The 24,739-nt window shown below is 55.1% G+C and overlaps 8 protein-coding genes across 8 annotated transcripts; 4 read left to right on the forward strand and 4 right to left on the reverse strand.

The window, feature by feature from the left end:
- The first annotated feature begins 935 nt into the window (after positions 1-935).
- Positions 936-5,513, forward strand: CDC4 (SCF ubiquitin ligase complex subunit cdc4). The gene is made up of 3 exons (XM_062912168.1): positions 936-2,145; positions 2,205-4,823; positions 4,884-5,513. The coding sequence occupies exons 1-3, from the start codon at positions 1,810-1,812 to the stop codon at positions 4,992-4,994; spliced, it is 3,066 nt and encodes a 1,021-aa protein (XP_062766249.1). The 5' UTR covers positions 936-1,809; the 3' UTR covers positions 4,995-5,513.
- Positions 5,514-5,985: 472 nt separating this feature from the next.
- QC763_0071280 (uncharacterized protein) lies at positions 5,986-6,906 on the reverse strand (the record flags this gene model as incomplete). The annotated part of the gene is made up of 1 exon (XM_062905985.1): positions 5,986-6,906. The coding sequence occupies one exon, from the start codon at positions 6,904-6,906 to the stop codon at positions 5,986-5,988; it is 921 nt and encodes a 306-aa protein (XP_062766250.1).
- Positions 6,907-7,527: 621 nt separating this feature from the next.
- QC763_405230 (uncharacterized protein) lies at positions 7,528-8,606 on the forward strand (the record flags this gene model as incomplete). Its single annotated transcript, XM_062912167.1, has 3 exons — positions 7,528-7,614; positions 7,663-7,813; positions 7,879-8,606. The coding sequence occupies 3 exons, from the start codon at positions 7,528-7,530 to the stop codon at positions 8,604-8,606; spliced, it is 966 nt and encodes a 321-aa protein (XP_062766251.1).
- A 339-nt stretch (positions 8,607-8,945) lies between these two features.
- Positions 8,946-10,247, reverse strand: PRE9 (Proteasome subunit alpha type-3; the record flags this gene model as incomplete). Its single annotated transcript, XM_062912166.1, has 4 exons — positions 9,907-10,247; positions 9,609-9,793; positions 9,122-9,540; positions 8,946-9,070 (listed from the first exon to the last, which is right to left on the reverse strand). Exons 1-4 carry the CDS (start codon positions 9,928-9,930, stop codon positions 8,946-8,948), a joined length of 753 nt encoding a protein of 250 aa, XP_062766252.1. The 5' UTR covers positions 9,931-10,247.
- On the forward strand, positions 10,080-14,354 carry BYE1 (Transcription factor bye1; the record flags this gene model as incomplete). Its single annotated transcript, XM_062912165.1, has 4 exons — positions 10,080-11,085; positions 11,263-11,852; positions 11,925-13,727; positions 14,241-14,354. The coding sequence occupies exons 1-4, from the start codon at positions 11,079-11,081 to the stop codon at positions 14,352-14,354; spliced, it is 2,514 nt and encodes an 837-aa protein (XP_062766253.1). The 5' UTR covers positions 10,080-11,078.
- Positions 14,248-15,708, reverse strand: MED7 (Mediator of RNA polymerase II transcription subunit 7; the record flags this gene model as incomplete). The annotated part of the gene is made up of 2 exons (XM_062912164.1): positions 14,248-15,402; positions 15,460-15,708. 2 exons carry the CDS (start codon positions 15,706-15,708, stop codon positions 14,896-14,898), a joined length of 756 nt encoding a protein of 251 aa, XP_062766254.1. The 3' UTR covers positions 14,248-14,895.
- A 535-nt stretch (positions 15,709-16,243) lies between these two features.
- Positions 16,244-17,335, forward strand: QC763_405190 (uncharacterized protein; the record flags this gene model as incomplete). The annotated part of the gene is made up of 1 exon (XM_062912163.1): positions 16,244-17,335. The coding sequence occupies one exon, from the start codon at positions 16,244-16,246 to the stop codon at positions 17,333-17,335; it is 1,092 nt and encodes a 363-aa protein (XP_062766255.1).
- Positions 17,336-17,700: 365 nt separating this feature from the next.
- Positions 17,701-19,853, reverse strand: QC763_405180 (uncharacterized protein; the record flags this gene model as incomplete). Its single annotated transcript, XM_062912162.1, has 2 exons — positions 18,629-19,853; positions 17,701-18,195 (listed from the first exon to the last, which is right to left on the reverse strand). Exons 1-2 carry the CDS (start codon positions 19,022-19,024, stop codon positions 17,701-17,703), a joined length of 891 nt encoding a protein of 296 aa, XP_062766256.1. The 5' UTR covers positions 19,025-19,853.
- Between the last annotated feature and the right edge of the window lie 4,886 nt (positions 19,854-24,739).

Genomic DNA, 24,739 nt, shown 5'->3' on the forward strand with positions numbered 1-24,739 from the left:
GGTACCATAAGGAATGCCAGTTTGAAGAGCTCAGAATATGATTACCTTACATAGACAGATACTACCTCCAGCAAGTATCAACAACCTTCGCACCTTTGACCATGGCGAGTGAGGTGAATGTAGAATTCTGAGAAACTGATTTGTTTGAAACTACCTATTATCTAATTATCCAAATATCCAACAGGCTTGGATATCTTGGAAATTTGGGACATCTGTTTTCATATTCACTCGATATCCCTTATTAATCTACCGGTCCGTAGTTGGTCGTAACCTGCAACTACTAACAACACCATGGGCTGCAGTAGGTTTTGTGGCTAGGAGATCGGGTCAACGTGCGGCGCTGTCGTGAACAAAGATCTGCACCTGCAAGGCGAGACCTCCAGTCAAATATTAAAGTGCTTGCCTTCCAGCCTTCAGATGAGTTCAGGTGAGAAATCCCCGGTTTGTAGATGTGGTTTGACCTTGCTGCCCAGCATCAGTGTCGTCATCGTACCTATCGGATGGAGCTGCCTTGTGACGGCACCACAGGTTATGTATGTTCTGGAACTGTGGTGATCAAGCACTGGCAGAAGAGATGGTGATCGATGGCTAGGGAACAATGCGACAACTGGAGCTGGGGCTGCACTAGTAATTATATCTGATAAACATTTGCCCCTTTTTACAGATCGGTTGGGGTGGCTTTGGGTTTGAGGTGCTGGCACCTGAGGAGTGAGCTGAGTTGTCAAACGGCCTCCCAGAAAATTCGGAATTCCAAGACACCAAGAAAACCAAGGAAACAAAAGTGAGACTGCGATTCTAGCCCGATCGGGTCTCCCGGCGTCCCCTTTGCCCCGCACGGCTGTGGCTGGATCTGAGTGCCCAAGCCACATCTCGAATTCTTCGCAGCGGCAGATACCACCAAAACAAGAGTAGAAACGAGAAGTTCCGGTTAGAATGAGTCTTTCATAATTGCCTAGTCGTTTGATTCGAGAAACCACGGTAGAAATAGACAGAAGTGCGGTGCCTCGGCCTTATGTTGGTCAGCAGTTTCCCTTGCCAAGATGTGGCTGGTGTCCCCCAACGGGGTATCGCACTAGGCGGAACTGGGCGTGGAGAGACAAGACAGTGGCACAGGGACAGGCCATAGGCCACAGCACAGGCACGCACGCTGCCGCAAAGCGAATGGGTCTTGCCTCTCCGCTGACTCCCGTCCCTGATCACGACGACCACGACTTTGCCTCACTATTCCACCGAGCGAGGGCAAGAACAAACCTCGACCGATATACAATCCCTCCCTTTTTCCCGCTCTGTGCAGCAGGAGGCCCCCCCTTTGTTTGCGAGAGACAGAGAGCATCGACGCCGATTTTTGCCTCCCGCTTGGGATCACGCCTTTGAGCAGCCTTGACCGCACCTCCATCCAATAGGTATAGCCCGCAGCGTCGCCGACCGCCATCCGATTTTCTCAGTCTCCCGCCGACCGCCCCAACATCCCCGCCCCGCGACTCCAGCAAACAAACCTGGAACGGCAGCAACCCGAGTCTCGAGAGCCACATCATGATAGCCTACTTGTAGTGCTGTCACAAATTAGGTTTCTGGTGGGGTGGGACGCGTTGGAAACACCAACGGTCGTGGCTGGTACGCGTTGGAAACCGCCAGATTTCATCCCATTCACTCTCTCAAATTTTCCTCTCACTTTACGAAGCCTGCCCCCAAGCTGCTCGGACTTGAAATACCCACACGCTCTTCCTTGAGCCTATTGCATATCGCCTACCTTATCTTGTCCCTCCCTCTCCTTCCCATCGCCCACGCCATCCCGCACACACAGCGACCATGAGCTCTCCAGCCGCCTCCAACGGCATGGATGTTCGACGACCTCGATCTAGCCATAAGGTGTCTATGACCTGGGAGGAGGATGAGGTCACTTCTCGCCGGAGGATGCAGTTTGCCGAGGAGTGCATCGAGACCAAGACTGTAACCACCACGACCACGACCAAGAGGTCCTATCCGTCCCTGTTTGTTCGTGAGCCACGGAGCTTGCAGTCGCTCGACTCAAAAGAATACCCCCTCGCCGCCAGACAAACCCCGCCTGAACTCCGAAAGTTGACGTTTGATGTTGACGACCACGATATCGAGGGCTGGGCTGGGGAGGACAGCATAAATACCCAGGTACGTGGTATTACCCCCTTGGCCACTCGGTTTCGCAATGCTAACAAGTTGGTGTGCAGGTGCGACGTTCACAAAGTATTGACTATGCCAACATCGTCAAATCTGAACCTGGCGTGGAGAGCCTCTTGGACATCTCCACTGTTCGCTCTCAGGATGTGACCGAGTCCAGCCCGCGCAGATCACGGAGGTCGGCCGCCCACACAGCTTCACCCAGTAACGCACCCGCCGCCGGAAGAAGCTCACAGAGGGCTCACAAGCACGCCGGCCTCCCTAACGCCGCATCAGATAAGCTTCGGCGCGCCGTAGCACATGGATCTCGTGCGAACAGGGGTCTTCGACACCCTTCCGCCTTTTTAGCCACCCCGGATACCAGCGAGCTTGCTGCCCTTGGCATGGACCGACCCTCGCGCCTGAGAGCCTTGAATACTGACAATATCGAGTCCGGCACCAGCCAGTCAACTTCCATCTTTGATACCGGCAGTCCGGCTGGCAGTGAATCGCAAACCATTTTCAGCAATGTGGCCACCCCGCCCATCACCGATGCCGATCTCGAACCCTACGAGGATGCCATCAACCCCTTTCAACCAAGAGGAAACATCAACAACGTTGCGGTCCAAGATGCCAGCCTCCCAAGTCCACGTCTGTCCCCCACGTTGGCCGCCGCCCAGCCTCAAACAGACGTTCCCGATGAAGACGCAGCCCCTGATGCCGATGCTTCCTTTTCTTCCGAGGTAACTCGCACTGATCGGAGACGGTGGATCGATGATACCCAGACCACGGAAGGTGACTCGATGGTCATGTCACCCATGCAGTTCAGCTCTGGTGGACAATCACAGGTCATGGGCTCACAGGCTTCTCAGTTTGTCGACCCACGCACCCTAATTGAAGGCTTTGAGGTGCTCCCCAACGAGTTCAAGACGTGGATTATGTATCAGTTCTTGCGAAGATGCAGCCGGAAGACGCTACGTGTGGTAGCTGATGTGGTGAACCCGGCCCTTAAGTGCGACTTTCTCCGACAACTACCCCTCGAGCTCAGCCTTCACATCCTCTCCTATCTCGATCACCGAGACCTTTGCCGTGTGGCCCAGGTATCCAAGCACTGGCGCCATATTGCCGACAGCAACGAGACAGGGTGGAAGGAGCTTTTTGACCATGATGGATTCACCCTATCACCAGGAGAGTTGGATCGCGCCATTAAGCAAGGCTGGGGTTGGCAGGATCCTGTCGGGTATGATGGTTGTGAGCTTGATTTGAGCCATCAAAATAGACTGACATTGAGTGAAAACGAACTCGTCCGGTCGGTGGTCAAAACAGAAAAGCAGGAGACGCCTGTTCAAAAGTCAACTAGGACGTCCAAGCGGAAGCGTGGGCTGAATCATATCGGCGCTGATAGAGCCAAGCGGCGTGCTGGGGCCCAAGAGTTTAGGGATGATAGGACTTCCCCGGTTCCCAAGACGCACAAATCCGAAGGGCCCATCTCAGCTGCCAACGCCGCCGCTATTGCCGTCCCGGATCCTCAGATCGGTCTTCCCAGCTTGCGGCACCTCCATTTGTTCAAGTCGCTTTACCGGAGGCACTACATGATCAAAAACAGCTGGATGAACGGCAAGGTCAGGCCCGAGCATGTCGCCTTTGCTGCCCACCCACGCCACGTCATCACTTGCCTCCAATTTGACGAAGACAAGATCATCACTGGGAGCGACGACACCTTGATTCACGTCTATGACACCAAGACGGGCGAGCTCCGCACCAAGCTCGAAGGTCACGAAGGTGGTGTCTGGGCGCTGCAGTACGAGGGCAACACACTGGTGTCGGGCAGCACGGACCGATCGGTTCGTGTTTGGGACATCAAGAAGGGCATCTGCACTCAGACCTTCTACGGCCACACCAGTACTGTGCGCTGTTTGCAAATTTTGATGCCTGCAGAGACGGGAGCGATGGAGAATGGAAAGCCGGTCATGATGCCCCAGAAGCCCTTGATAATCACAGGTTCCCGAGACAGTCAGCTGCGGATTTGGCGGTTGCCCGAGGCGGGCTCTCGCCGATACATTCAGACGGGCCCTCCGGCTAGTGACGATCAGTGCCCGTATTTTATTCGTATCCTCGGCGGGCACACTCACTCGGTCCGCGCCATCTCAGCTCATGCTGACACCTTGGTCTCTGGGAGTTACGACAGCACTGTCAGGGTCTGGAAAATCAGCACGGGAGAGCAACTGCATGTCCTGCAGGGTCACAGTCAAAAAGTATATTCGGTAGTTCTCGATCACAAGCGCAACCGCTGCATTTCGGGCTCGATGGACTCCATGGTCAAGATCTGGGACCTTGCCACGGGGGCGTGCCTGCACACCTTGGAGGGCCACAGTTTGCTGGTGGGACTTCTCGACCTGCGGGACGACTGGTTGGTCTCAGCCGCAGCAGACAGCACTCTGAGAATCTGGGACCCCGAATCTGGCCGATGCAAGCGGACGCTCGTGGCACATACTGGAGCTATCACCTGCTTTCAACACGACGGCGCCAAGGTCATTTCGGGCAGTGAGAAGAACGTCAAGATGTGGTCTATTGATAATGGTGATTTGGTTCAAGATCTCTTGACAGATCTGAGCGGAGTGTGGCAGGTCAAGTTTGATGACCGGAGATGCGTGGCTGCCGTCCAGCGAGGAAATCTGACATATATCGAGGTGAGATTTCTCTTGTCCCCTGTCTATCATCGGTGCAAGACAGCTGCTAACCAGACACAGATTCTTGACTTTGGTGCAGTCCGCGATGGCAGGCCGCCAGAGGAGCTCGGCAGACGTAAGCTCCTGAACGAAGGAGAGGTTCAACGCCTGCTTGCCGAAGAAGCTGCGTAGGAGTCGCCATCATCGGAGGAAGCATAAAGAGAACGAAGGGCGGAGAAGGCATCACAAATCTTGGGACCCGCCAATGGGTCTATTAATGACACGACACGACAAATATTTGAGGGGCAAAAGTTTCGCAACGGGACAGCAAACAAAGCATTTTCTTCTTCATGATACCGCCATCCGTCAGCCAGCCTTTTTTTTCTTTCCTATTTACAGCATCGTCAGCGTGGCAGCGGAAGCGGCAACAAACTGGGCAGGCGATATCAGAGTGTTTTTCTTCTTGTTCTCTTATCATCAGGGGTTAAAGTTGCTGTTTGGCTTTTTTCCCTTTTATCTGTCTCATTGGCGTTGTCTCTATCTATTAAGTTTATTTGGGGAAGGAGGGAGCGATTTGGGAGTATTATAGTCTACCCCCTTGATGGGATGGGCGTCATTGGTCTGCAGTGTGGGAACAAATAACAAGGGCATTGCTTTTTGAGTTTTTACAGTATCATTTTGCTTGTTGAAGGGGTGCGGGGGCTCTTAGCATCAAAACGGAGGGAAAGGGAGTGAGGAGGGGATGGGCCGGGGAACCAAAGGGGCTAAAAGAGGGAAGTCCCTGGTGGTGGGTGGTGAGAAGGTCATATTATTGCTGGGGCTGGTAGAGTAGTATAGCATGATTCCCTGTATCTACCGGTGGTTGTTTTTTGTGTTTTTGTGCGTCTCTTTGCAGAAATTTCCCGGCCTTGGAGGGCTGTGTTGGTAGTGTTTTAATGATACCTCATGACCTGAACATTGGTTGGTTTGTGAAGTTGACGGTTTTCTGTGAGGAAATATCATTGATAGCGATACAGTCGATAATGAATAGGTACACAGGAAGGTAAACAGTATTCAGGAAGTGATACTTTTGGATTTTATACATTGCTTGTACATCATCCCCTAAACTCCGGAACCATTACATGAAGGAAAAACAACGACATGATAAAAATACATAATAACACCAACTAGGACGGCCGGCAGCCTATCCGTTGATACCCGTCACGGTGCTGCTGATGGTTTGAAGAGAGGAAAGAGGGTATACCCTCCTCGTGACGGTGTTGTAGACTGTTACTCTTGTGGTGGAGAGGATGGTGGATGTGCCGGTGGTGCAGCCTGCTGATTGGATGTCCTCCTCCTTCTCGTCCTCGCTGTCGCTGTCACTGTCACTGTCACTGTCACTGTCACTGTCGCTCTCACTGTCGCTTTCATCTGACACCGGGAGTGTTGGCGGGGAAGATGGCAGGGTCGAGGTTGAGGTGTGGGTGCTGATGGAGGTCGAGGTTAATGGCTGGGGGGGGTTGTAGGGGGTGAAGATGAAGGCTTGGGGGATGGTGGTAGTTGAGGGGGAGGTGATTGGTTTAGAAGGATTGTAGGGAGTGAATGTGAAGGGGGGCAGGAGTTCCTCGGGTTCGGAAGTGGATGAGGATGGTTGGGTGTTGGCGGTGATAGTTACGGTGACGAATTCCTGGGATGATGTTGACTCGATTGGGGGGGAAGATGTGGTTGTCGTCGGTTCAGGGGGGTATTGAGTCAGGGTGATTGTTGACGGGAGGCGGGCCACAGGCGGGGGCGGGTTTGGTGATGAGAATGTCACGGTCTGGACAAGGGGAGGCACTGAATAGATTATGGGTGGTTCAGCGACCAAGCTTGGTCGGGGGATAACTGTAACTGTCTGGAGGATGGTTTTCTCGGTGGGTGGTGTTGAGAGAATGACAGTCACTGTTTGGGCTGGCGGAGGGGCCAGAGTGACGGTGATGGTCTCTCCTGGGATGGTAATAGTGATGGCTGATGTGGATGCTGGGCATGGGCAGCAAGCTTGGTCATGGTTTTGAAGATGAGGAATGGCTTGAACTGGGATTGCCAGCGCAACAAAAATTGCAAGTAGTAGTTTTGAAAAAGACATTGTGTGGTAGGCACCTTGGTGAGAAGTGATTAGAAAACTGGAGGATGTTTCGATAGTTTGTCGAGAGACAGAAAACCTCATTTGAAGCCCATGGCCTCATCTTATATCTAGAGCCGACATCACCGTGACGAAGTCGAGGACTCGAGGGCATACAAGACCAAATTCGAAGGGATACAACATGTCGACGTATTGGCTATGTTCGCCCTCAGAGGGATTATTTTGTGTGTGGATTGAGACTCTGAAATTAGCAAAACTCGACTTTAAGCCCATGAAGACATAACAGCCCTTGCACTTGATCAAGAGAAAGGCATGAAGGGCAAGCCACAAGGGCGTTGAAGAGCAAGGAGAGTTGATAAGTTCAAGCAGGGATCCCCACATCCAACATCCAACCGCCCCCTGCACACGCCAAGAACCGTCATCCCCAGACTCTAGCCCCCCTCCAAGCAAGGCCAAGTCGGCTTTTGGGCTTTTGCGACAGGGATATTGCAAACTGACCTGGTCCTTGATCCTCCTCAACAGAAAGCTTACCTTGTCATCTTCTCTTTCCCTTTCCTGTCCTTTGCACCAGTTTCAATGCTCCGAAGCACCTTCAGATCCCTCCGACGGCGGTGACTTCTCGCCATGGCGCCCCCGAGGCCCAATTCGCCGGCAACTGGCAACGGTTTCCTGGCTTCCGTGATGCGATTCTGGAATGCAAGTCACTTACAGGTTGTAGTGTTTTGTTGGACTAGATGTTGATTGTGTTTCCGAATCTAGAGAACGTATGCCTCTGATTACATCGGCCTCGCCATTCTCCTCTCCAGCTACATCCTCATTCAATTCTTCGTCGAACCTTTCCACCGCATGTTCTCGCTCAACGACTTGCGCATCTCGTTCCCCTACGCCGAGGTCGAAAGAGTTCCCCTAAGTAAACCACCCCGTTCCCTTTTTGCGCTCCTCCACCTCATTACTGACCCTTGCGCCCTCCTGCAGCCCACGACTTCATATACGCCCTCTTCCTCCCCCTCATCCTCATTTGCCTCTCCAACCTCCTCTCCTCGGCCTCCTCCCACAAACACCACGTCACCGTCCTCGGCCTCACCATCTCCCTCATCCTCACCTCCCTCCTAACCGACATCATCAAAAACGCTGTCGGCCGCCCCCGTCCCGACCTCCTCGCCCGATGCGCCCCCCTCCCCGACACCCCCCTCGACAAGCTGGTAGACATATCCGTCTGCACCGAAACAGGCCACCACAAGCTCCACGACGGCTGGCGGTCCTTCCCCTCGGGCCACTCTTCCTTCTCCTTCGCCGGGCTGGGCTACCTCTCCCTCTTTCTGGCCGGCCAAACCCGAATCTTTGCCCACGGTCCAGGGTCGATAGCGGAGCACACGGAAAAGGTGGTGAGGGGCGACCTCCTCAAGGCGCTGTTTTGTCTGGCGCCGCTGGTGGGCGCAACCATGATTGCTATCTCGAGGTGTCAGGACTACAGGCATGATGTCTATGATGTGACGATTGGCGGGTTGCTGGGCTGGACGGTGGCATACTGGAGTTACAGACGGTACTGGCCTAGGTTGAGCAGCGCCAAGTGCGATGAGCCCTATGCCGGCCCGCCGGGGGCGGCAGAGGATGGACCGGGGTATGGGAGGTTGAGAGATGAGGAGGAGGGTGCTGGTGGCAGGAATGTAGGCTACGAGTTGAGACAGCTGAACAGCAGGTGAAGAGGAAAGCTGATTCGGGTGTATAGTGACCAACCACAACATTTGTCGACAATTGTCACACGGTATATAGTACCATTGGGTATCTATGTACTTGGGAACTTAAACATGGGGATCTGTAAATGATGTAAAGACTGGGAACTTAACAGGTACATGCCTTCCCCTACAACCTGCATGAAGGACCCGGCAAACATTGGCTTCAGGAAAGATGGGATACACGGCGCAGAAGCAAGGAGTTCACGTCCAGTTCAGCATCTGGCACATCTTCTATTAGTACATGCGGCGCTGAAAAACCACTCCATATCGCGATTGCTCCCGTCCACCACCATGGACCCAGTCTATTTACTCCTCCTTGGTCTCGTCCTTGGCCAAGTCATGCTTCTTGAGTAGCGCATCGATCTCGTCGGCGCTCCATAATCTGTGGTAAATCTTGCCGTCCTTGGTCTGGCCAACCGTCGCAAACTCGACTGTCATTTGTTAGCCATGATCCCTCTTATTAATCCGCCTCCAAGACTCACTCTTCTCGCTGCCAAGCTTGGTGGAATCCATCGTCTTGCTCAGCACCTTGACGGCCATACCGCAGGCCTCTTCCAACGTGCAATCCTCCTTGTAATCTTGCTTCAAAAGACTCTGGGCGCTGGCGTGGTTGGCGCCCGAGCTTGTCGCCTTCCACCCGCCGTAGTTGCCTGACGGGTTGCTGAGGTAGAGCTGGAACTGGCGCTGGGGATCCCAACCGGCGTAGATGAAGGAAACGCCAAAGGGCCGGAGACCACCGTGTTGTGTATAACCTTGCTTGAGATCGCAGAGACGACGGACGAGCTGTTCGCAGGGAATGTCTTCGTTGTATGTAAGGAGATAGCGTTGGGCGGCTTGTCGGGCGTAGTTGATGAGGATGTTGGCGTCGGCGGTCATGCCGGCGACGGCGCAAATCATGTTGCTACAAACAAAAGCCAGGTTAGCACAACCATAGCCCATGCTGAACGACCAGACATGGCTGTATCGTACTCATTGAGAATGTAGAGCTTCTCAGCCGAAGTGTCCTGTTCGAGCAGCTTGGAGGTGACCTTGCGCTCAGCAGCGAGGACGATGCCATCCTTGGCCAGGATGCCAATGGCTGTGCCGGCGTGAGAAATAGCTTCGAGGGCATATTCGACCTGGTACAGGCGACCGTCGGGGGAGAAGATGGTTGTCTAGACATGGCAGTTAGCCTCGTGGTGTACCCTTGGCCGCGAAGGGAGCTCCCAGCGCAACACCATGGCCCCCCAATATCGGTGGAGCCAAAGACAGCGGGCAGCCAACATACTCGGGAATCGTATCTTCTGGACATGATGGCAGTTGTTTACTGTTGGAGTTGGAAGCGGGGAGGAGTGATGGCGATGACGGCAACAATTGGCCTCTTTCAGGCGCTTGCCGGGAACAATCGTGTGGTTTGGGGGTTTATGGTAAGTCCAACGGTTGGAACTAAGGCTGATGGATGGATGGATGTTGCTGCACCTCGCCCTCACCTTCACGTAGCCCCCCCCAGCCTGGGAGCTCTAGGCAAGCGCCCTCACACGCGTAGCTCCTGTTGCTGCCTGACCTGCAAGGCACATGTCCCGCCATCGGGACTTGAACCTGCCAAGCTCCGACTCTCTGCCACTGCTACAAAACCCCACCTGCTGCTTGTCACAAAAAAAAGCGTTACATAACAAGCACAGGCCGATTTCCCGTCCTCCCCAAGCTTCCAAATCCAATCCCTCTCGGCTCTCCCGCTGGCCGTTCGCGCTTCTTCTTCGGCCATCTCTCCACCCTCGATCAATCTCCTCTTTCCAACCTCCGCAATTCGTCACCCAAAAATCGAGAAACGCGATTGAGTCAACAAACGTGACAACGCCATTGTCGCATACTGACACCTTACAAAGGATTATCTTACTCCGTTATTACGCAGTACTTCGTTTTGCTGGAATCGACCCGTCGCGCCACGCCACTGCGCGCCCGCTCCATCCATCCATCATCTACTTACCTACCTACCTTCTGAAGCTTGGACTTGCTAGCTGTGAGGAAAGTTTGGGACCTCCCCCCTCCTTCGCCGCCAAAGAGAGGAAGAGGGAAATACTACCGTGGGCGCTTTGGTTTCTTCGCGGGATAGCTTCGGGCAGGGCTTATCCTCTTGAATTCTGTTTACTTTTTGTTGCTTTTCAATTCTCTCGCGTCACGTCGGGCAGTCAGATGGCAATCTGGTGGTCATTTTAGTTCCCATGCAAGCGTAAAATACCTACCTACCTGATCGAGTGACCCGCATGCCATCTCATCGCATACCCATCTAGGTAGCCATCTATCTACCTAGCTTTTTGAGCAAACAGTAGCCCACCCACTCGGCAAGCGACAGGAGAGGAGAGCAAGCACGCCCCCATTGCCTGGCTGCTGCCACGCCTACCTACCTACTACCTACTGAACCTTCCACCCGTTTACCGTCCGTCTCCCTTTGACGCGACCATGTCTGGTAAGCAGCAACGTGCGCGGCGACTGAACCCTTCGCGCACACCCACCCCCACCCCCAACTCTTCTTCCAAGTCCAACAGGAGCAGCAGCAGCAGCAGTATGGCTCCGCGACGCCGGTCTGCGCGCACCACTCAGACTGCTCTCAAGAACCAGCAACTGACTCTCGACTTAACTTCAGACCCAGAACCCCGCCGCTCCGTCAGAGCGACAAAGGGCCAGCACAAGGCCCACGAACAGCTCGACCAGCTCGTCGAACCGCCAAAGAAGCGAACCGGCGGCTCCAAGAAGGGCAAGAAGGCTGCCCCCGAACCCGAAGAACCAGAGGAGGAGATCATCCGCTGCGTGTGCGGCGCCACCGAGCAAGATGAGGACTCTGGCGAAGCCTGGATCGCTTGCGACACCTGTACCGCCTGGCAACACAACATCTGCATGGGGGTGAGCCAGTTCGCCGAAGACATACCTAAGAATTATTTCTGCGAACAGTGCAAGCCAGAGAACCACAAGGAGCTGTTGGCCAGCATGGAGAGGGGCGAGAAGCTCTGGGAAACACGGCGCAAGAACTATGAAGAGGAAAAGACCAAGAAGAAGAAGGGCACCAAGAAGGGCAAGAAGCGAACAAGTGACCTCAAGGAGGAAGCATCGCGGACGCCACAGCAGTCACCGCCACCACCTCCTCCACCGGCACCCGAACCTAAGAAGGAAAAGGAAACCAAGGCATCGGGTCAGAAGCGGAAAACCGCCGACGGGGCTCAGGAGAAGGAGAACAAGGTAAGTTTTTCACAGCAACTCTATGCCTTGATCTATGTAAGTCACTAACTCCGGCGGCCCCCTTTCCCCCAGAAGCTTCGCAAAGTCACCGAGACACAGTCTGTTCCGGTATCTACACCGGCTTATACCCCTCCTGCCGACCTCCCTTCCAAAGCCACCGAGCTGCCAGACAGTCGGCAGGGTGTGGCTAAGGCGCTCGTGAAGTCTCTTGTGCACTCGCTTGGCGCGGCAGAAAAGAAGGGTGTTGTTCCCTCCGATGGGATGCCTGTCAGTGATCGTGCCGAAAGGTTTGCGCTCCAGATCGAGCGCGCCGTCTACGATACCCATCCCACCCAGGACTCCTACCGCAACCAGGGCAGGACTCTTGTCCACAACCTCAAGTCCAACCTCGAACTGGGATCCCGGCTGCTGGAAGGGACTCTGACACCGCCCATGCTGGCTGCCATGTCTACGGAAGAGCTGGCATCCAAGGAGCTCCAGGATCAGACAGCCGAAATGAAGGCCCGGGCCGAGAAGCAAGCCATCAAGATCACCGAGGATGTGCCCCGGATACGGAGAACGCACAAGGGCGACGAGGTGATTGGCGACGACAACTATGCCATGACCACGGAAGACATCCCGTCAGCTCCCGTGCGTCGACCTAGCGCCCCCAAGTCGGAACCTAGAGAGTCGTCGGAAGCGAGCCGTGCCAGGTCGGCATCTCGAGGGTTGGCTGTCGACACGCAGCAGTCACCCAGTCGCGCCGACTTTGATCTGAACAAGGTCTACTCCAGTGTCAAATCGCCAGCCGTTTCTCAACGCCCGGCTGCTCCCCTTGCTGCCGCGCCCGCAACCGGTCCCGGCGTGGACCCAGATGTTGATCGCATGCTTGATGATGACGGGAGCCAGTCACCGCCATATTCGCCAAAAGAAGAGACGGATCCGGATGTGGCGTGGCGTGGGAATCTGGTCATGAACACCATTGCCGAGTTCCAAGTCACCGCGAAGCACATTGGCGGTGCGAACCCCGGAGAGAGCGTTGGTTTAACGTGGGATAAGGTCATCCCAAAGAACATTACCGTCTGCGGGCGCATAGATGAGCAAGCAGCCAATGTGTATCTTTGCGGAATGCGCTACAGCCAAGTCTCCGAGGTCATCGTGGTGAACCTGGAGCCAACATCCCCTCAAGGCAAGGCCGGCATGCAGAAGCTTGTCGAGTATTTTGTTAACAAGAAGAGATATGGTGTGGTGGACCGCAAGGGGCTGGCAAACGTCCGAGACAGCTATCTCGTGCCCGTCCTACCCGGTGCAGGTGGCCACCCTGAGTTTATGATGAATCTGGAGGACAACTTCATCCCGCAGTCAAGAACCGAGCCGATGTTGCTCGCCGTATTTGTCTATCGATGGGAAGACGGCAAAGTACAACCAAAGGCCCCCCCAGTGCTGACGCAGGCCCCGGTTCGACACGACTACGCGCAGTCTCCTGACACACCGACTCCCACATCAGCAAGCTTCCCGCTGGCCAACCGCCAATCCAGCACAGCGCCAGCCTACTCACCCACGGTGAATTCAGGGGCATTCCCGAACTATCCGACTCCTCCCCAGAACAGCGCCACTCCCCTCCAGCAGCAGGTGGTGGCGCCTCCCCCACAGCCCCAAGAGCCAGCCCTGAGTCCGGAGCAGGCTCGCAGGGCGGAGTCACAGCGGCGAGGAGAGGCCGAAGCCCGGGAGGTACTTGGCCAGTACATGAGAAGTCCGACGGTTGCGTTCCTTCTTCCTCAGGCCTTTGCCATGACGCGCTCGGAGTGGGAACTCATAAGGAGGGTATACGAGCGTGAACCCAAAGCCAGAGAAGATCTGCCGTACCTTAGTCAGGTTCTGGAACGAGAGGCTCCGGTGCCTCAAAGCCAGCCCTCAGGGCCTTCTCCTCCACCGCCTCCGACGCCGTTGCAGCAACCACAGCAACAGCCACAACAACCAAGGCCGCAACAGTTCCAGCCCCCTCTCCAGCAGCATCAGCAGCATCAGCAGCAACACTTTCACCCGCCACAGCAGCAGCAACGCCAGCCTCCGTATTCACATCTGCAGCAAGTTCAGCCGCCTCAGCCGCCTCAGCCGCCTCAGCAGCATCAGCAGCATCAACAGCATCAGCAGCATCAGCAGCATCAGCAGCACCAGCAGCAACAAGGAGCCCAGCGATCCCCAACACAGCCACATCACCCTCAGCATCAGCCACAGCAGCAGCAGCAGCAGCAGTCACAAGCAGTCCCGGTCCGGCAGACGGCCGTGCCCCCTCCGCAGATCCCACCTGTAGGGCACGCCGCGGGACCTCCGAGACAGACGCCCATCCCACCCCCCCCCATCCCGCCACAGGCAACCGCTACGACCACGGCGGGATCGCAACCGTAGGAGGAAGTGGCGGCGGGGAGGATATTGGCGACGCTCAGCACTGCTCTTGAGAAGATGTTTGACGACGCTCACGCGAGCGAACATGATTGGGAAGGAATGGGGTTGGGGAGTTGATAAAAAAAAATTGCGCTAAGTGGAAGGAAGCTAGGCAAATCATTGTTTATTTACTTTCTTGGCTCGGCTCGGGAAGGAAATTTATTCGGGGGAGTTGCTCACTCTTTTCCTGGAGTTGGTGGGCATCTTGTTGTTCGGTTTCTGCTCGTGTTTTGAGTGTTTGATTGGTCTCTAGTTGCACTTTTTGGGACGGGCGTGGGTAGTTGTTTGGTTGGAACGAGGTGTGTCGTTGGAGTTTTATGTGATGTGGTTGGAGGGAGGGGAGGGAGCACGGGATCGTGAGTGGTAGATGGGGTATATTTGTTTTATTTCATCAGGTTTTGGTGCTGACATGGGTGGTGGTTGTTGTTGTGGTTAATATCACTTGCTTATTTAGTTGGTCTTCTTCTGTGTGTATCTTTCAAAAGGTAGCTTTTTATCTTTATCAAAGTTGCCAGGTCGTTCGTTATGTGATCTGATCATGGCTTTTGTGAAGCAAGCTATGTATGTGCAATTCGCCTCTGGCACATGCTGTGATATCATCCCGGGTATCTTTATTGTCTTAGGCAAACTCCAACTCCACACTCCCAATCGTGCACCTCTCGGCCGCCACCCTCCTCCTCTCCTCCGTCTCCCTGCCCCCTATTGAGCCCGTCGTGACCACCTCGTCGTCCAGCCTCGGCAGCTCCAGACTCCCCAACCCCTCAATCATCCTCCTGGCCTTGTCCACCACCCCCCTAATGGCGGCGGTCTCGGCCCTCTTGGTGTCGAGCTGGTCCTGCATGATCTGTATGAGCTGCTCCCGTGCCTGATGGGGGCGGTATTCGTTTAAAGTGTGGTGGAAGTTGAGGATGAGGGTCTTGAGGTCCTGGATCTTGGCGGCGCCGTGGGCGGGGTTATGGGACATTACGCCGACGAGTTCGAGGTAGTTTAGGAGGATGGACTTTGCGAGCTTTTTGAGTTCGAAGGAGCGGTCGAGGTGTTTGGAGTCTTGGGAGGAGGGGTTGATGGAGGCGGGGAGGAGGGGTGTTACGCCCGCTTCGGTGAGGGATTGGAGGGTGTCGGTGAGCTGGGGGGAGGGGAGTGTTAGTAAAGGGAAGGGAAGGGGGGAGGAGGAAAAACGGACTGCTTGGGCTTCGCTATATAACCTCCATTTTCCATCTGTTGGTTCGGGTGGTGGTTGGAGATTGATGAGGTCTTCTGGGATGGAGGGGAGGCGGGTTATGGAATCTGGGTCGGGGGTGGAGTGTGCTGTCGCGTAGTCTGATTTAAGGGTGTCGTAGCGGGAGATGTTCTCGGGGGTGAAGTCTTTCCAGAATGGTGGAGGGTCAGGCCAGGTCGATGTTACGCGGTTGGTATCTTCCTCCTCGGCCATGTTGTCAGGGTGGGTGTCGCACGAGTGGGGATGGAGGTGATGTTTGCAGAGAGGTGGTAGTGGCTGAGAGCCTTCTTAAATTGTTCTGGGGCGATAATAAAGCTGGTAGTCACTCGTAGTCAGGCAGTAGTCAACTAGGCGCATTCAACGTTGAAAGATGACGATGTTTGGTGAAGTGCGCACCTTTGCGACTGGCTGTGGCTGAAGCTTCCCCAGGTTACACCAAGTGGGGATTACTTCGGGAGCTTCCCTGTGGCTGCCCCGCTGTCAGCTGCCAAGGGTCCGACTTCAGCGCCCCAAGCGCCTTCGAATTTATTCCACTTTAGGGACAGTCGGGTACATCATCACCCCCAACAACGACTACCTAATCCACCCAAGTGAATGCCCATTGACGTCTACAATAGACCGCCATCTTCGTCCCCTTTTCGCTGTTTTACTCTACCCAACTAACCCATTGATTGCGACATTTTCCACCACCTCGAGATCCACCACCTTGCGCTTCTCACTACTGCGCCTCGACTCGTACACGTTCATCATGACCGATGTTCGCGCTCTACTGAGGCAGCAACGCGCTGCTCGCCGAATTGAACACCCTCACGCCTCCTATTCCGACTCTTGGAAGCTCTCGTGCGCCATCTGCCTCGAGCCCATCAAGGCTGAATCCCTCTGGGAAGGTCATCTGCGCAGCGCCGGCCATCGCGAACGAGTCCAAGTGCTGTTCAACACCGACAAGAACAGCAATGGCCCCAGCTATGCCGGCTTCGTGGACCAAGCCTCTGCTGCGGCCGGCCCATCAACCAACAAGCGCAAGCACAGCGATTCAGACGATGAAATGGGTGACACTTTTGACGAGGACGTCGCGCGACGAAAAAAGAGCAGACCTGACGTGGTGGCCACCTCGGACGAGAATCAACGGGCTGCGGCCGAGAGAAGCAAACCGTTGACACCACCACTGACCCGACGAACATCGGGCACCCCTACCTTTGGAGTTGAGATGCAGATGCCCTCTAGACCAGCCACCCCTGTCGCAGTCCGGGAGGATAGGGAGAAGAATAGCAGTGGAAGTGCCGGGACACCGATGTCGATCACGCCAAAACCAGCATCGCAAAACAGGTCACCGCTTATACCGCATGAGCCACAGCAAAAACAACCACCAAAGACATCTACGCCAGCGCCGGTGGCGGACGACCTGTGGGCAGAGTTTGAGGCGGACTTGTTGCAGGAGAAAAAGAAGCCTGCTGCTGTTGCTGCTTTGGAGGACGGCGATGCTGTCATTTCTGCGCCGGTTATGACCAATGAGGAGATTGCTGCCAAGTCAGAAGAGGAAGAAAGACAAAAGAGAAGGGCGCTGGCGGATATCGAGCTGGAGGATGAGAAAGAGGAGGCCACTCGGGCGTTGGAGACCGAGTTTGAAGTTATGGAAGAGCTGGAAGCGCGTGCGAAAAAGCTCAGAGAAAGGAGAGAGGCATTGAGGGTACAAGGAGGCGGGGGAAGCGCTGCTCCTGCTGCTGCTACGGCTAAGGGACCTGCCCTTGGAAAGGAGAATGCTGCCGTGGCGGAAGATGAAGACGATGAAGATGATGACGAGGATGAGGATGATTGGGATGGGTTCCGATTCCGGGCTTAGAGAGCCAGCCTTCGAGATGTTCAATGTACATTGTAGTGTATCTATCACCCGGTACGTCAAAACAGAGACGACAGCAGTTACCTAATGTCAAAAGCAGCACAAACAAACCAAACAAACCTCTGTGCTATGTTGCCTTGATGAGAGAAAACCGGAACAAACAATGTCAGCAGAAAACAGAACGCCAGAAAACCCACCACGAAGTACAAACCATATCCCAATCCGCAATGTCCAAGAGGTATACAAGCCCAAATCCCAGTCGGTTCAGTGTCAGCAAGCAAACAAACAGATTCCAAGCCCTTCCCCCCCTTCTCCAACCAACCAACGCACGCAAACAAAGAAAAGAAGATATCACCCTCTTACCTCACTCACCCCTGCTCCTTACTAACCCCCTCCCAAAACCTCCTCAACCTCCAAACCCTCCCCACCCCACTCCTCTCCTCCCACTTTTTGACACCCTCCTCCTTTTCCCTCACCTTGCCCCCCCAAACACTCCCCACAAACCCCCTCAGCCTATCCTTCACCCTCTCCCTCTCCACCGCCCTCTTCCTCGCGACCAACGCGGGGGCAACGGCGGCCTTCTTACCGGGTAGGCACTCGGCCGGCAGGACGCACCGCTCCACCAGCACTTCTGGAGGCGGCCGGGCGGCGAGCTGGCGGGAGAGGCGGATGGAGACAAAGGAGCGGGCGAGGCGGCGGGAGACGATGGTGGTGTTGGTGAGGAAGATGGAGCGGCGGATGAGGTCGGTCAGGGTCGGGCGGGAGGGCGAGGCGAGCTGGGTCGGGAGGGTGGTACGGGCGCGGCGGAGGCGGAGGCGGTGGAGGTGGGGTGAGAGGGAGAGGGTGCGGAGGTGGTGGGAGGTCTGTGAAAAGGGGGGACGGGGTTAGTAAAGTTGTGGTTGAAATGGGGCCCAGGGAGGTGGGAATGTGGGAATGTGGGAATGTGTTATTGTGGTAAAAGGGGTAATGTGGGAATGTGGTAAATGGATGATTGGTGCAGATTGGGAGAAACTTTGACAGGAAGGAACGGTGATTGGAAGGAGCGGCAGACAGTTGTGGGAAGGAGCGGCAGGGAAAGAGCTGTGAGGGAAAGAGCTGAGGGGGGGAGGGGGGGGGGAATCATGGCGGAAGGAGCTATGAAGGGAAGGAGCCACGAGGGAAAGCACACCAGAGAAGGCAAGCACTTTGATGGGAGGGGCTATGAGGGAAGGAGCTAGGTGTACGGGGAAGGAGCAATGGGTGATAAGGGGCGGATAGCCACAACAACAGATGGTGAAGAAAGGGGTTTCAACCCACCCTGGAGGTTGCCAACAAGTCACAGACTTCGAGATAACTCAGGATATGGAGGAGCACCTCGTTTGGCAGCTGCGAGAGTTCGACCATGGGACAGCAAGAAGAGGTATCATCATCCACCTGTCCATCCGGCAAGAAGCCGTTGCTCCCCATATTGCCATGGCCACGGTACGTCACGGAAGGATTGCCGTCTTTGGTTCCAGACCCCAATTCCTCGCTTCTAGGCGTCGATAGTGTCAATTGACTTGTCTTCTCGGCAAGCTGGCTGGTGGCAACAACAACAAGGGGGTCTAGACCACCCTCTTCACTCTCCGTATCAGGCTTCAGATAGTGATGGTGCTCGGGGAGCATGCCATCATGTGCGCCTCTCCCTAGGACATTTGCTGGCAATGACGCCATGGTGCCTTTTCCTCCTTTCTCAAAGCGGCGAGGTGCGTTGACGGTTCCCTTGGAACTTGATGATCTGGCGCTGGTGTGTTGTGTTGTATCGTGTCGTGTCGTGTCCGGTATAGCAGTTGATGGACTCCTATATCTCCCAGTCGCCTATCGCGGATGTCTCTTCTGATTTTGCCGTACCATAGGCGCAAAGAGGAGGTCGCAAAAGCCAGGCAGCGCAGCAACAAGGCTCGATGGCCGTTCCCCTCCCTGAGCTGTGCGGCTAAACAAGATCGCGTCAAGCAAAAAGCGCGCGGGCTGCCCGGATAGGTCGGTGCCGATGCGACCAGCAAAAGAGAGCGGGCTCCTTCTGCTGCTGTGTTCAGTCGGCGGTCCAAGGGACGCGGGATCACGAACCCTGGAGGGGGTGAGGAGGAAGAAAGAAACCGCCACTCGGTGTCGGATGCGTGCCAGAAAGCGGTAGCTAGGCGAGTTCAGTCAGTGTCGTCAAGTCGTGGCAAAGTTGAGCGAAAGCGAGGATGTCGTTGAAGTCGAGATTCCCAAGTTGTTGGGCTGTGACATGAGACGTGCGTCGTCACACTTGACACAGGCTGGTCATCTGTTGTTGGCAGCCCGTTACGCAAAGGGGACGCAAGGGCGAGGCACGAGGCACGGACGTTGGACAATGCAGGGGTTGTCTTTCGATGTACAGTAAGGTACATCGTCTTCTTTGTACACATCATCAGAGCCAGTCCTCATCAGGCATCTCGGGGCCATCACAGGTCATTCAAGGCCATTAAAGGCCATCTTAAGCCCTCTCGGCCTGCTCATGAGCGCTTTTCCGCTTTTCCGCCGTTGCCCTGCCCATGACTTTAGAGTCTGAAAGTCTAGAGAGTCGGAACATGATGCCATGTTGGGCCTCCCAAGGCGCTACGGCGCGGGGCATTGGCGGCTATCGATAAGCGATAAGAGCTAAGGTATCTAAGACATGGCGGGGTTGCAGTAGTAACAGCAGCAACAGTCAATGTCAACAGATGCTTCCAGGTTGCCCCTCGTGTTTACACTCGGTAACTCGATTCAATCTCAAAATTTCTTCTTCAGCAGATTCTCTCCACGGCCCCGGATCCTCGATGATCGCGGATGCAACGTTGCGGCGGTGGGCATCCGGTCTACTGATCTTGGGATGATGTGCCTGAGCTCTCCTGCGTCTTCCACATACGCCAGCGCAGGGGAAAGCCACCAGACGTCTGGAGGTGCATTCCTACAGGGTCAGGGGTATCTTGCCCACGTCGACACGACACTGCAATGCGAGCCCAGCCTGGCATACTTGGACTGAGCTCCACCACCTCATGTCTGTTGTCTTTGCCCTGCAAGCGCCTTGCTTCTCGGGTCCAGGTCCGTCACATTTCATATTTTCGTTCTGATGAAAGAGGGAGCTAACGCTGATATCTAGCCCATCCTAAAGGGGGATAAGAAAACAACAACAATAACAACAGCTTCACTCCATCATCTCGGCCAGATCGCGGCCAGTGACGTGTAAAGTGCGCGGGGTTGGCCTCCCAGTCTGCGGCCACGGGCTGCTTATCACTTTCCATTGTTGCCTTTTCAGGAACGCGAATTATGACTCCGCAGACCCGGCCGGCATCAAGAGGGGAGAGAGAGCTTGATCGGCTGATGTCACTGCCAGCACTCATCCCATCCCCTGTCTTGGACCCTCAGTAAACCTCTCAAGGTCAAAGTTCGAACATCACTCTCAAGTCTTGACCAAATGCTCGGTCGTCTATCAACGGGGAAAGGATGCGGCCCGCTTTTCGGTTTCTCCAAACCCGCCAACCCCAAACCCCAGTTAGCCCCCAAATAGGGCCAGCCAATGGGATGCCACGACTTATCTCAATGAGGCTGTTCCAAAACAAAGTCTCTCCGTCACCCGTTGCTCCCGAGAAGTGACCCGCCAGATCCCTGTCGATGGATTTTACTCGATCGCTTCAGGCCGCTTTAGTGGGAGTTTACCATGTAAAACCACACACAAACCTACAACCTCATATATCGTTTACCCGTAGTATCGCTTGGAGGACGCTTCTGCAACACCAGTTTGACACACGATTCGCGAGGACGAGGCCAGGGCCATGCAGAACACCATACATATATGCCACGTTTGCAGTCTGCTTCTACTTACATGATGAGCCGAGGTCATCTTGATAGCTCCTGGTCAACTTCTGTTCTTCTGTCGGAGCAAGGAACATCCACGCCGGCGGGGACCGGGGACGGCCCGCTCCCGGCTCAGCCCAAGCGATGACCGTCCGGCCTTAGAAATGTCTGCGCTGTAAAGAGCCCAGGTGTCTTGAATGTCTTGATGAGAAGTGATGGTCAATCATTGCAGATCTCTTTGCTCTCAACCGCTTCGAAAGTCCAGGGCCAGCCAGTCTTTGTCTCTCGCAAGCATTCCAACCCGATCGCCGAAACCCTGTCTCTCACCCTGGCGTTCCCCATCTCGGCCTGCCTGGCCGGCCCCAAGACGACCACATAGCAGCTTTGATTCATCATGACGCCGGCCTTCACTTTAGCTCTCCGAATTTCAAACCCATTTTGGTTAACGCTCGGCGTAACGGCACCGGAGCATCATCCAGCTTGCTTCACTGTCGAGCGGGGAGGCGGGTGTCAGCCAACCTGTTGTTGACTTGCTGTTGTTCAGTCCTGTCGGTATATTAAACTAGACGATCCAAGCTTCACCCACACTGTCTCTCGATGCGAACCCATCTTTCTTTGCAGGCCACGGCAGCAAGGCACGGGCGGCTGGTCCGGAAGGAGACCCGGATATTGTAATGTATATCCCTGGAGTGCGACGCCATCAGCAGTCTGCACTGCCCTGTGATGATCCTGCTTGATCACTCCACTGGAAGCAAGGTGAAGTGTAAGTCACCGCCCCCATCATGGAGACGGCCGGTCCTGGCGGCCACCCTCAGGAGCCTAATCACCAAATTCCGTCCCGTTCCGCCCAGGGCCGACAAAGTGCCATCAGCCTGAAGGATCTCAAGGCCTCCCGCCAGGAAATGTTTCCTGTATCCGGGGCCCTTTTCCATCTCGGCCTCGTATCTGGCCGTTTCGTTTTGATCTCCTGCTGATCGTGTCCCATCTTCCTTCCCGTCTGGTCGTCGTGCAGAACCGACTGGAGGAGCCGAGCGGCCGCCTTGCGTCATGTCACTTTGCCGTCGTCTTGTTTTTCCATCAGGAGCTTCCTCGGTCATCCGGATCACATCACGAGCAAGAGGCTAGTATGAACCTTGCAAGCGACATATAGTTCGGCGAGTATTTCAGAATCTTCGCCTCGTACCGCACCTGCTATGTGATAAGGCTAGATCAAAGCAAAAACAAAAAATACAACGCAGATCGTGATGGTTGGCTATTCAGGACTCGCCACGTCGCTTTGAGAAGCCTCCAACCACTCCACACATTCTAGTGGGCCGCGTCTGGAACAGTATTCTGCTGATATTTGTCATGGGGACTCAACAGCGTGGACTCGGCCCGGCAGTGGGTCGTCACCTCTTGGGAATGAGACTTTAGTTCATGTGAGGACATTGTCATGCGAGACTTCACTCAGGGGTAGCCATCGAGAGAGCGGAGTGTCGGTCACAGCCTCCGAGTCTACGTATAGCTGGGACTGGCAAGAGCGCACGGAAGGTTCCAACAGAGACAGCTATCTCTCGGAGCTACCTGATTGTTGCAGATGTGATTTAGGCCACAAGTCACACGATCTTGTCCCCCAGGGTTTCATTCAGGCCTTAACCCCGGCACAATTCTTTGGCTCGGCACTTGATCCTCGTGGTGGGAGAGCCTGCTTGCTCTGGCAGTACTGTGACTGAAGTCAAATGCAAGCTGAACGGCGCCGTCAGCACTCTCACCACCACAATGCTCTGTTCCGAGCCGTCGGGCTTGATGGGTGAGACCATCAGGAAAGCCGGAATCCAATCAGCTTCCGGAATGGATGCAAGAGCTCTCGACAGGGGGTGTCCTCAAACACTGGTTCAAGGCCGCCGTTTTGCTGTCTCAGCCACGGCATACGAACTGTGGCTTCACCCAATATATCGTGGGAGTATCTTTGAGAACACGTCCATGCCGAGAAAGAAATCTATCTGCAACATACTGGATATCAAGCGGCCCGACAATGGTTCTCTTGACACACCCCTCTCCTCATGAGCGAGAAGTTTCCGCACGCACACCCCCTGCCAGGTACGGAATGTGATGACGCTGATAGAGGGAGGCTAAAAGACTTGTTGTTTCTGTTTGGCGGTGGTCCCGGCCCTGGGCCATGGCCGTGGCCACTTCGACCCAGCCTAGCCGACAATGGCTGCTAGGTGGGCCGATCCGGAAGGGGCCTGGACGGCGTCCGCAAGTTCACACGGGAAGATCCTCTTCTCGGCACACACACCATAGCGACCCAAGAACCGGCGCTAGTGATGCTGTTGTAAGTGCCAGAGACAAGAGGACAACACCTCTAGGGCCTCACAGGGGTCGTCGTGGACATTAGGTTCTGATCCCCCATGCTCCCAGGTCGCAAGACAATGAAGCATCACTCGCAGGGGTTGGCCGTGCGTTATGCAGGGAGTACCAAGCGGAAGCTCTGTTGGAAAGGTGGAAAAGAAAAGAAAAAGAAGGAGGAAAAAATGGCCAGCGAGGCTGGCTATGTGGTGAAGCAACCAGAGAATGGCCAACCGGTCTCGGGCCAATACAAGAGTACAAGAACGCCAAGGGGCTGGCTTTTGGCCACCACGGCTTGCTCATGTCAAATTGTGAGTTCATGGCGCGGTGGGGAATCCATGGTGCTCAACCGTGGTTATTGAGCCATGAACAACGTGGCTCCTATGAAGGCCAGTCCGGCCACAGAGGGACCTGCGCGGGCCAGGAAACGGGCTAATTTGCCGGCAAGGGTACCATCACACACCCCAAGGGCAGACAGAGGGACACTCCCCCTTGATAGCTCAACGTGTGATCGCAAACGTGACTTGACGACGCGGGGGGATGGCAGCCGGGGAGCCGGGGGCAACAACATGTACCAGGACAGTCCCCAGGAGATGAGATGGACGAAAAAGAACTCCATCGCCCTTACCACGCTCCATCAAGGAACCCCCGGGTACCTAGCACCGCTTGATGCATGGCCTACTGTTGTGTAGTCGACGACAAGGGTCCTGCCACCATGGGAAAGGGTAACAGAAGAAGGAGATGATGGCTCTCACAAGTATAAGTAAGGTGCCGATATCCTTCACCGTCTCTACCTGAAGGGCGTTTTTCTCTTTCTCCAACTTTTAGGATATACCGTTAATAAGAACCCCAAACATCGACATCTTGGTCAGCCTGCTACCCAGAACTCCAACAACATCATCATTGGCTCCTCGACAAAGGAAAAGAGTGGACGAGCTTTACAAGCATCTGCCTGCCCACAGCAGCCGGCCTCGACCATCAAGTCAGTAAGTGCATCCAGTCTTGCTCTCGGCCGCCCCCTTTTCTCAAAAACAGTAAGGACACCATGAACGATGTTGTGGGACCCAAGCCCTGCAGGTCGCTCCGGATGCTGCTGAGTGAGAAGGTTAAACGGTGGATATCTGTCGCTGACATGAAGCCCTGTCTGAATACAGTCTTCTGCCGTCTGGCCCAGCACACCAATCACAACATTGCCTCGACCCACACGACAGACACACTGTCGTCGAGACCCTTACCGCACTGCCTACCTTACCCCTTTGCCCA

This window comes from Podospora pseudopauciseta, chromosome 4, assembly GCF_035222475.1.
Source record: "Podospora pseudopauciseta strain CBS 411.78 chromosome 4, whole genome shotgun sequence".
In the NCBI taxonomy this organism is placed as follows: Eukaryota; Fungi; Ascomycota; class Sordariomycetes; order Sordariales; family Podosporaceae; genus Podospora; species Podospora pseudopauciseta.